Source organism: Camellia sinensis, chromosome 10, assembly GCF_055761805.1.
Source record: "Camellia sinensis isolate YWXY chromosome 10, ASM5576180v1, whole genome shotgun sequence".
In the NCBI taxonomy this organism is placed as follows: domain Eukaryota; kingdom Viridiplantae; phylum Streptophyta; class Magnoliopsida; order Ericales; family Theaceae; genus Camellia; species Camellia sinensis.
The window spans coordinates 127,965,004-127,976,965 of NC_138970.1; the positions used below are offsets into that span (position 1 = coordinate 127,965,004).

Here is an 11,962-nt window from a genome sequence, read left to right on the forward strand (position 1 = left end):
CCACCCCGTCTTCTCCTACCCCCGCTGATGTATGGCTGTGGCATCGACGTCTTGGGCATCCCTCATTTCATTTACTTAAGCATTTATTTCCTTCTAGTTTCGCAAATCATCATGTGTCTGACTTTCTTTGTGAGTCTTGTCAACTTGGAAAACAACATCGAGCTTCTTTTGCTCCCAGTTTGAATAAAAGCTTAGTTCCTTTTTCATTAATACACTCTGATGTTTGGGGTCCCTCTCGTGTTCTGTCTGTGAAAGGTCATCGCTGGTTTGTTACATTTATTGATGATTTTTCTCGTACTACTTGGGTGTATCTCATGAAAGATAAGAGTGAAGTTTTCTCTGTGTTTCGCACTTTTCATAAGATGATTTGTACTCAGTTTGGGGCCACTATCAAAATATTTCGTTCTGATAATGGCGGGGAATACATAGATTCTGGGTTAGGACAATATTTCTCTACTCATGGCATTATCCATCAGACCTCTTGTACCAATACCCCTCAACAAAATGGGGTGGCCGAACGCAAGAATCGGCATCTTCTTGACATGGCTCGGTGCATGTGTTTTTTTATGAACGTGCCTCGACCCTATTGGGGCGACGCCGTTCTCACCGCTGCCTATCTTATTAATCGTCTCCCTACCCAGGTTTTGGACAAACAGGCTCCGCTTCACGTCCTCCTCGGTTCTCAGTCCTTGTTTTCTATTCCTCCCAAAATATTTGGTTGTGTCTGTTTTGTCCATAATCACTCTCCCTCTCGTGGTAAGTTGGACCCTCGCTCCCTCAAGTGTGTTTTCCTTGGTTATTCTCCTACTCAAAAGGGGTATAAATGTTACCACCCTTCTTCTCGTAAGTGGTTTGTGTCCATGGATGTCACTTTCTTTGAGTCCCAGTCCTATTTTTTGTCCTCTCCGGTGTCCCCGACCTCACTTCCGGGGGAGCCTTGGTATGAAGTGAGTCCTGTGCCTCCTATGGTAGAAGTGAGTCCTGTGCCTCCTATGATAGAACCAGTTGTTCTTGCACCACCTGGAACTATAGAACCCACACCACCTGGAACTATAGAACCCACTGTCACCAAGAATAAGGATGGACATGTTTATATCCGGGACATCGACAGAAAACAAGTTAACTGGATACACGGGACCGTTTCTGCTACTCCACTGTCATCTCCTGCTTCTGATGAGAGTCTAGGTAATTTTGAATCTCGTGAGTCCATTGATCTTGATGTTCCTATTGCCAAAAGAAAGGGTGTGAGATCTTGTACTCAACATCCTATCTCACAGTTTGTATCATACTCTCATTTGTCATCCTCATATAGAGCATTTGTGTCCAATATTTCCTCTGTTAGCATTCCTAACCATTTTCAGGATGCTCTTGCTATCTCTGAGTGGAAACTAGCCATGATTGAGGAAATGAAAGCACTTAGGAAGAATGGCACTTGGGAATTGACCGAGTTACCTACGGGCAAACGACCTGTGGGCTGTAAATGGGTATATACTGTGAAACACAAAGCAGATGGGTCTATTGAGCGTTACAAGGCAAGACTTGTGGCAAAAGGGTTCACTCAGACATATGGCATTGATTATCAGGAGACCTTCGCACCCGTGGCTAAAATGAATTCAGTCAGAGTACTTCTTTCTCTAGCAGCTAATCTAGATTGGCCGCTTTATCAGTTTGATGTCAAGAATGCTTTTCTCCATGGTGACCTCGAAGAAGAAGTATATATGGACATTCCTCCGGGTTTTGAGAATCATCAAACAGAAGGGAAAGTATGCAAACTTCGGAAGTCGTTATATGGTCTCAAACAGTCTCCAAGGGCTTGGTTTGAGAGATTCACTCAGGCTATGATTAAATTTGGCTTCAAACAAAGTCAGACAGATCACACATTATTTGTGAAACATTCCTCATGCGGTAAGACTACAGCACTTATTGTTTATGTAGATGACATAGTTCTTACAGGCAATGATAGTGGGGAAATACCTCTGTTGAAGAAATATTTAGCCAAAGAGTTTGAAATCAAAGACTTGGGAAGCTTGAAGTATTTTCTGGGAATTGAAGTTGCTCGCTCTAAGGATGGGATATTTATCTCACAGAGAAAATATGTGCTTGACCTGTTGAAGGAAACTGGGATGCTTGGCTGCAAGGCATGTGCCACCCCACTGGAACCCAATCAGAAATTGGGGGATGATGAAGGAGGAGAAATTGTGGATAGGGGGAGCTATCAACGTTTAGTGGGTAAGCTCATTTACCTATCTCACTCACGTCCTGATATTGCTGTTGCTGTCAGTGTAGTTAGTCAGTTTATGCATGCTCCTCATCAGATTCACTTTGAGGCTGTCATGAGAATCTTGAGGTATTTGAAGTCTGCTCCTGGTAAGGGTCTGTATTTTTCAAAGTATGATCATCTTCGTGTAGAAGCCTATACAGATGCTGACTGGGCTGGGTCAGTAACTGATAGGAGATCAACTTCAGGGTATTGCACATTTGTCGGCGGCAACCTAGTTACTTGGAGGAGTAAGAAACAGAATGTGGTTGCCAGGTCAAGTGCAGAAGCTGAGTTTAGAGCTATGGCACAAGGTGTGTGTGAACTTTTATGGATCAAATTATTGTTGAGTGATCTAGGTATTGCTCAGACGGACTCCATGCGGTTATACTGTGATAATAAGGCCGCCATCAACATTGCTCACAATCCCGTTCAACATGACAGGACAAAACATGTTGAGATTGATCGCCACTTCATTAAGGAGAAACTCACTAGTGGTACCATTTGTACTCCTTTTGTTCAGTCTGGTGAACAACTTGCTGACATTCTCACCAAGGGAATTGGGAATAAACCGTTTCATGACATATTAGGCAAGCTGGGCATGAAAGATATCTTCGCACCAGCTTGAGGGGGAGTGTTGACATATTATAATCACCGAAAGGCACTTAGCATATTATATTAGCCGAAAGTCTCTAGGATCTGTAATCATTTTTACGCACTCAGGGATTATCTTGTAATTGTCTTCTTTGTAAACCCTAAATCTTCATTTATAAATAAGGGGTGATATCTCATCATACCCTAAGCTGGTTACCCAAGCTTCATATATATTGTCTGTCTTTTCCTTCTAGTAAGTCTGCCTGTAGTACTGATGTGTACAGATCATGTACTATATCTTTAAAAAGCAAAACCTTATATGTAGACTTGATCCCCCTCCACATTAGGAACTTTGATGTGATCTTAGGTATAGATTGGCTGGCTGCCAACCACGCCTCTGTTAATTGTAAAGCCAAAAAGGTCTCCCTCAGGTTACCAAACCAACCCGAACTTATCTTTGATGGGACTGGAGTTTCCAACCCTCCCTGTATTATATCCTCCATGACAGCCCAACGACTTCTAAGAAAGAGTGGTTATAGTTGTATCTGTTATGTGATTGATACACAAAAAGAGGCCCCCACCGTTGATGCAATCTCCGTGGTTCGAGAATTCCCGAATGTCTTTCTTGAAGATCTACCTGGCATCCCGGTTGATCGGAAAATCGAATTCACCATTGATACCCAACCTAGCACACAACCATGTCAAAAGCTCCTTATCGCATGTCGATGACAGAATTGAAAGAGCTGAAGACTCAACTCCAGGAACTCCTAGACAAAGGTTTCATTCGACCTAGTACCTCACCCTAGGGAGCTCCAGTATTGTTCGTGAAGAAAAAGGATGGCACGATGAGATTATGCATCGATTACCGGGAGCTGGACAAGGCCACCATCAAGAATCAGTAACCTTTGCCACGAATCGATGACTTGTTCGATCAACTTTAAGACGCCCAAGTATTCTCAAAACCAACTTGCGATCGGGCTATCACCAACTAAAAGTCAAAACGAAAAGACTGCCTTCAGAACCCGTTACGGGCACTACGAGTTTCTTGTCATGCCTTTTGGCATCACAAATGCTCCAGCAGCCTTCATGGACCTCATGAACCGAGTGTTCAAACCTTATCTTGATGAGTTTGTCATCGTCTTCATTGATGACATCCTCATATACTCCAAGTCACCGGAAGACCATGAGAAGCACTTGCGAACGGTTCTACAAACACTATGTGATCACAAACTTTATGCCAAGTTGAAGAAATGCGAATTTTGGATCACTAGTGTACACTTTCTCGGTCACGTCATTAACAAAGATGGCATCTCGATTGACCCCCAAAAAGTTGCAGCAATCGTGGACTAGCCACGACCTACTAATGTATCAAAAATACAAAGTTTCTTGGGTCTAGCTGGCTATTATCGACGCTTCGTGCGAGATTTCTCAAAAATAGCATCACCCTTGACCCAGTTAACTCAAAAAAATACACCCTTTGAATGGACTGACAAACAAGAGCGTTGCTTTCAAGAATTAAAAAGTCGACTTGTGTCAGCTCCTATACTAGCACTCCTTACAGAAGCAGATGGGTTCGTAATTTATAGTGATGCCTCATACAGTGGTTTGGGTTGTGTTCTTATGAAAAATGGAGAAGTCATTGCTTATGCCTCACGCCAACTAAAGACTCATGAGAAGAACTACCCAACACATGATCTGGAATTGGCTGCGGTGATCTTTGCCCTCAAAATCTGGCGTCATTATCTCTACGGTGCAAGCTGCGAGATTTACACTGATCATAAAAGTCTTAAATATCTGTTCACACAGAAGGAACTGAATATGAGACAACGGGAGTGGCTAGAATTCATGAAAGACTATGATGTAAAGATCCATCACCATCCAGGCAAAGCTAACGTGGTGGCAGGCGCACTGAGCCGAAAGGCGACCAGAGGTTTGGCATGTACTCTCGTTTCCCGCAAGATCAATGGACTACTTGCCAACATAACCGTGGAACCTACCTTGATTGAAGAAATTAGAGCACACCGATGTGAAGATAAACTTTTGAAGAAAAAGTACGAGGAGCAGAGTACGCCTGATCCTGATTTCACTATAAGCAATGGGATACTAAAATTTCAAAATCGAATTTGCGTACCCGACATTCCGAAACTCAAGAAAAAGATATTGGTGGAAGCTCATAACTTGAGATTTGAAGTCCACCTTAGCAAAACAAAGATGTACCATGATCTGAAGGAACACTATTGGTGGACAGGAATTAAAAAAGACATAGCAAGCCATGTCTCCAAATGTCTGCATTGTCAGCGTGTTAAAACAAAACATCAGAGACCTACAAGACTGCTGCAACCACTCCCTATTCCTGAATGGAAATGGGAGCACATTACTATAGACTTCGTGGTCGGGCTACCACAGTCATTTTCAAAGAATGATGCAGTATGGGTTATAGTAGACTGATTGACAAAGTCGACCCATTTTCTACCAATTAAAATCATGTACTCCCTTAATAAGTTTGCCACTTTATACATCAAGGAAATTATTCGTTTGCATGGCACCCCAATTTCAATCGTATCTGACCAAGACCCCCGCTTCGTGTCTCACTTCTGGAACAAATTGCAAGAAGCTTTGGGAACCACACTGAAGTTTAGCACGGCTTATCATCCATAAACTAATGGGCAATCCGAAAGAACAATCCAGACATTGGAAGACATGTTACATGTATGCGTGTTGGACCTCAAAAAGGTAACTGGGATGAACACCTACCTTTACTAGAATTTGCCTATAACAATAGCTATCAAGCACACATTGGAATGGCACAGTACGGAGCTTTGTATAGAAGGAGATGTCGATCACCTCTATTTTGGACGGAAGTCGGGGACAGGAAACTGTTAGGCCCCGAGATCGTGCAAATCACAAGTGATAAAATCCAATTCATCCAGCAGCAAATTCGCACTGCCCAGAGCCGCCAGAAAAGTTATGCAGATACACGGAGACGGGACTTGGAATTTCAAGTAAGGGATCATGTGTTCCTCAAGATCTCACCAACAAGAGGAGTTACCCGATTTGGAAAGCGAGGAAAGTTAAACTCACGTTACATTAGGCCATTTGAGATACTGGAAAGGATTGGTCTTGTAGCATATCGCCTTGCACTACCGCCTGAACTATCCAACGTTCACGTGTTTCACGTTTCGATGCTTCAACGGTATCTTCGAGATCCAGAACATGTTGATTATGAGAACCAAGAAGTTCAAAAGGATCTCTCTTATGAAGAGCAACCAGTGCAAATTCTCGATCGTCGCGATCAAGTTCTCCGAAACAAGACTATACCTCTAGTAAAAGTCTTGTGGAGAAATCATCGAGTCAAAGCAGCTACGTGAGAAATGGAAAGTCAAATGCGAGCCAAATACACACCTTTTCGAAAATTACGGTACCTCAAGTTTGGGGACAAACTTCTATTTAGGAGGGGAGAAATGTGACACCCTGAATGTTTAATTAAATACTACATAAATATTTATAGCTATATATAAATATAATTATGATTGTATGTGATAATATATTATTAAATGAATAAAAAATAATAAATAAATATATAAATCTAATTTGGCATTGGGTTATCAAATATGGGATTAATTAGGGATTATTATTTAGCGCCAAATTAACACAAATATGGAATTATAATACTAGTTGGGCCAAATTAGAGTTAAAGATAATAAATAAAAATAAAATAAAATATAATAAATATAATAAATAATTTTCACGTTAATTAAGTAATAATTAATTATAAAGATTTGCAAATATGTTGAGAAGAATGAATAGAAGCCATCTGTACACCTAGGATTAGGGAAGGAGAGGCGATTCATCATCCTTAGGGCCATTAGGTAGGATGAGTCATCACCTAGATACATGTATAAAAGGGAGAAGGTGCTGTGTAGTAGTGTTAACGAAAAACACTGAAGAAGAAAAAAAAAGAATCAACAAAAACAGAGAGCAAGGGAAGAACCGGGAAAAAACAATGGAAATAGGAAGGAAGTAGTAAGCCTCAATATTAAGGTGACTTATATTATATCTTGAGTCACCATAATATATTTTACGCATGTTTTAACTTATCATAATTTATTTTATACAAGTTATGTTTTATAAATTATATTAATATTTCAATTACATGGGTCATTTTTTGAACTCTATTTGTTTAAAATGAAACCCATGGATATATTTGTTTAAATTTTAGAAAGTATTTGACAATGATCTTATAAACAATTACGTTTTGTAAGTACCACCACGGGAGTCCAATGCCTTGGGGGACTTAAACAACCATTGGCCTCTATTTGGCCACTTTGTGGTCCTCTATTTGTCATGGATCCATTGACCTCTGTTCTAACAGTCACTCCAGTGACCTCTAATCTGTTCTGTTCTGTACCGTGGTTATAATTATTTAATTACATAATTTCTGTGTTTCAGTTTCTGCCACTTTAAATCATTTGTTTATTCAAATTACGTTCTATTACTATTTTGGCTTAAATAACTATCCATGGTTATTTTGTATTCCCGATACTCTTGGCATAATATTTCTCACTCTGCTGTGTGCTTATAGCTATTACCCTTTCAGGTGATGAGATGTAAGGGAGACCCATAACCTCACATAGTAGAACTCGCACGAGAATTTAATGTTGAACCATTGTTTTGTTTTTCTTTTCTTTTTTTTATTTTCACTTCCTTTTAGTTTTACTCAGGGCCGGTCACTGAATAATAAAATAATAAAAACCCTATAGATGTATTTTCTCTTATTAAAATAGTAAAATGAAGTAAATTTTCTATTTAATTATTTTTATTTCCTTTTGCCTCGGCCTACGCCATTTAATTTGCCACGATTAGAATAAAGTAGTGAGTTACGATTCTAGCCCTAAGCCCCTAGGGTTGGGTCGTGACAAAAGATCTCTAATATTCAGACTGCACGATCATTTTGGTTGACATGGTGATATTTAAACCATGTCAAACATGACAAAGTATGATTACGTGACTTTTCTCATTTTCTAGCTTGCATAAATAGTTTTGTTTCTTCATAAGGATGTTGACATGTGTCAAACAAATAGGATTGTTATTAGAAATGGAACACCCTCTCTTGGTGCATCAAGATCCCGATTCATGGATCTCTTGGTTCAAGAAATAAAAATAAGAGGATCATGATGATGCTATGTGAATCGCTAGAAACACGCGAAGTGTATGGTTAACCCAATTACAAAAATTTCATAAGGGGGATCGCTACTACAAAGAGAATTACACCATTGATCGTGAAATATCAATTGTTTGTTGAACCCTGTGAATTGCGTGAAAGTGCACTTCTGGGACCTAAGACTCTGAAAGAATCTTTTCCATTCTTTGGTTATGTATGGAAACATAGAAATAAAATGACCAAATCTATTCCTAATCCTAAATGGAATGTAGGGATCCATATGTAAGCATAGTATCTATTTAGATACACTCGAATAACCCCTTCTCATAATGAGAATGTGTATTCCTATTTCGGTCTAGTCTGGTATGGAATGAACTTATAATCATGGAATTGACTCGATCATCAGATTATAGATTATAAGTTCATAACCCTAGCCCATTTCCATTTTGGATGGAATAGATCTACTAATTATTTTATTCCAGTTAGTAAGAGGGATCTTGAACTAAGAAATAGACCCTAGCAACTAAAATAAGGTATCCTGAGCAAATGCAATAATGGGGTTCATTGATATTTCTTCTGGTATACTAGATGCTATCACACATACAATCACACTCAATTAATTGGAATTGTTTGATCGTAAAGAAGATCTATAATTTCAGACATAAGGGGTTAATTCTTGGTTTCGTCCAGTCATTAATAACTTGGTTATTTGTAGATAATGAAAATAGGCTTTCTCCATATGCATCGTCTAAAACAACGATTTTTATAAGTTGCATCAAAGAAAGAAACTTCATAGAAGCCCAAATATGAAGAAATAGATATGCCTCAAAACATGTCCCTCCTTTTGTACCCCTAAATCCACAAGCACTGGCACAGGACCAAGAAACCACCCAACCTCTTACATCTATAATAGTCACAATGGTATTATTGGAACTTGCTTGAACATGAATAACTCTCTTTGGTATTCTACGTGTATTCTTACGTGAACCAATACATCCATTCCTACATGAACCAATTCTTGGCATAGTCTTTGCCATTTTTTATCATCTCATAAATATGAGTTAGAGATTCTCTTTTTTTGAAGCTCTATCATATTTTTTGAGTTCTATTATAACCCTGCCATTTGACCAAGGAGAACATTTAAGTTGACAGTAAATCTGAAAGTTTCACACGACCACTTCAAATTCAATCATTCTAAAAACTACCCATAACATCCAACTAAGACATAACTCCTTTTTTCTTTCATGTTTCTCACAAATTCGTAACCACTACAAATTCTAATCCATATAAAATCCTCATTTTTTCTCCCTTATACAAAACATGGTAATCAAATGTGATATATGTACATCATTAATAAAACAAAATTCATAATAAATGGACAATTCTACAAAGATCACTAATGACAATTAATATGCAGATTAAGAAGCTTTCATCAACCGTCAACATCATCCAAAATGCATAATTACTACAAGTTGGATTCAACCCCCAAATCCCGACTAAAATCATTTCAATAGACAAATAACACAAACACAATCTATACTATTATATAAAGCCTACACCTGACTTAGTGCAGATTTGTCACACATTTTGCTTTTCCAAAAATTCCCGTGACCGTTTAAAAACTATCTATGTGAGAAAATTGATTCAAATACTCAAAATTTCAACTATCCATCTTTCCCATTCCTAAACTACACACATTCACACGCGCAACGTGTGTGCACCCACAACTAGTATATCTATATTATATATAAAGAAAAAACTTTTGATCTTTTAACATTCATAAAATGTTTCAAATTCTAAATTCAAGCATACATTTCACAATCTCTGAAACAAAACGACCTTATGCACATGCATCACATGTGCCACCATTTCTAAAACTTCCTCCGCCCCATATTATTTGTCCATCTTCCCTTTTCTGAATGTTCCAAAATATTTGTCTATTTTAAAAAGTCAAAACATAAAACTCTAGAGAATTTCAAAATTACCCTTTAAAATTAATTATAAATATATTCAATAACGCGAATAAAAGGAACAATATGGTGAATTAATATAATTTGATTTGATTTCAAAACAATAATTACATGTACCACTAAAAAATTAGAATTCTAAAAGGACTATTATTGTAGGACAGAGTGAATATATATACATAGAGAGAGAGAGAGAGAGAGAGAATCTTAATTGTTACCTTAGACCACCACCGGTAACGGGTGCATCGTCAGCATAAACCTGGCTAGAAGATGACAAAGCGGAATTGAGATATCCCATAACTATTGCTTGATTTTTCTCTTCAAAATCCCCAACTCTGCACCCTCTCGTGCCAACACAATTATATGTATATATATATAGGATATGTTTATATATCCTCAATAGCAGATACGAAAAATTTTATCTACAGAAGAATCATAATTTCCACATCCACATACAATCAAAATCAACCTGTAAAAACAATTTCAATTTCAATTTCAAAAAACCCAGCAACAGATCTTTCCAATCGAATCAAATAAAAATAAAAATAAATCACATATCAAAAGTAATCACGAACAAATACACACTCAAACATAATACACATATACATATAGATACATATAAGAGAGAGAGAGAGAGAGAGAGAGAGAACCTGAAGGAGGGAATTGGAGAGATGAAAAGGCATGAGAGGGAGAGAGTAGAAAGTTTTCTTTTGGAATTGGTTGAAAATGAAATTAAAATCTGGAATCTTGGAAATATGTGGATTTAGGAATTATAAAAATAAATTTTAAATTATTAAAAAAATAAAAAAAATTGGTGGATGACGATTAGATTGAGATGCTGTCTGTGTTTGGTTTGTTGGGGTTGGCGGGTATGACAAATATAGGTGAGAAAAGAAATGGTCAAAAAGGCTATAAATAAAGAGTTCGGATCACCTGCTACACTTTCCTACAGCCCTCTTTGTGGTAGTCCCAAACGACGTCGTTTTGAACTTTTTTTTTTTCTTTTTATTTTTCTTTTTAGCCTCATTTGAGATTTTGAACCCTCACCTCTCTTCAAAGAGGCGAATAGAGAAATGACGAACAGAGATTAGAAGAGGCCTTTAGGGGATAAAGAATCCTAGAGTGAAGACTTTTTGTTCAGAGACTAGGAAAGTGGAAGAACAGAAATTGAACTCACCACCTTGTTTGAGTGTGCTGATGATGATGAAGCAAGAGAGGCCAAGAAAATTGGAAAGAAAATTCTGATGATGACCGCGAAATTTTCCTTGACAATGGCAACCATACTCAACAGGTGCAACACATTGATGCTGTCAACGCCTCCCCTCGCCTTACCGCCGCCTCTCCTCGCCTAGAGGCCTTTTCCAATCTCCAAAGGCAAAAAAAAAAAAAAAAAAAACTTTTTTCTAAAACATAAAAAAAAAAAAGAAGAAATGGGGTTTTATTGTGGATTTATTGGGTTAGATTTGTTGTAGATGTATTGGGCTTTTGTCTGTCTAACTTAGGGGAGAGTTTTCAAGTTCCCTAAGTTCAGTAATTTGTATTGGAAACATATTTTGCTTTATGGAAATGCTTTGTACTAATTGTCCCTATATTCAATGGTCAACAGCAAATAAATTTTATTGTGATTTGGTTGTACTTAATTTTTTTTTCTTTTTTCTTTTTTTTTTATCTTTTCATCTCTTCAATTGCCGTTCATCACTCTATTATACCATAAAATCTGTTGTCACTACTTAATGCTTCTTTTATTCCTTTTTACTTATATTGGTAAATTCAATTGCATGACTTTTTTGCTTATTGTTTCCCTCCGAAAAACCTTGCATAGTATGCTTAAGCTTGCTATGGAAGTTGATAAATCAATGACTCTAGGACATAAATAATTTCGTCGTGCATCAAATAAAGATCTGACCATCTGAAAGTTAGTGCTAATTTTGTGTTTTAACATCATTTTGATTCTTGTATCATTGCGTTTCTAAAACATCGTAT

The 11,962-nt window shown here is 37.8% G+C and overlaps 1 protein-coding gene across 6 annotated transcripts in view; it reads right to left on the reverse strand.

The window, feature by feature from the left end:
* LOC114304352 (putative protein phosphatase 2C 59) overlaps positions 1-11,613 on the reverse strand; it is a 32,484-nt gene extending 20,871 nt beyond the window's left edge. The window contains exons 1-2 of one of the 6 annotated variants that reach the window (XM_082892255.1): positions 11,160-11,613; positions 10,198-10,238 (exon numbers count right to left, since the gene is read on the reverse strand). In XM_082892255.1, coding sequence (XP_082748381.1) covers positions 10,198-10,238; positions 11,160-11,261 — 143 coding nt within the window. In that variant the 5' untranslated portion in view covers positions 11,262-11,613. Of the gene's footprint in view, positions 1-10,197; positions 10,449-10,629; positions 10,866-11,159 lie in introns of those variants that run through there. The other 5 variants (XM_082892256.1, XM_082892258.1, XM_082892257.1 and 2 more) reach the window with 5 other exon arrangements.
* Between the last annotated feature and the right edge of the window lie 349 nt (positions 11,614-11,962).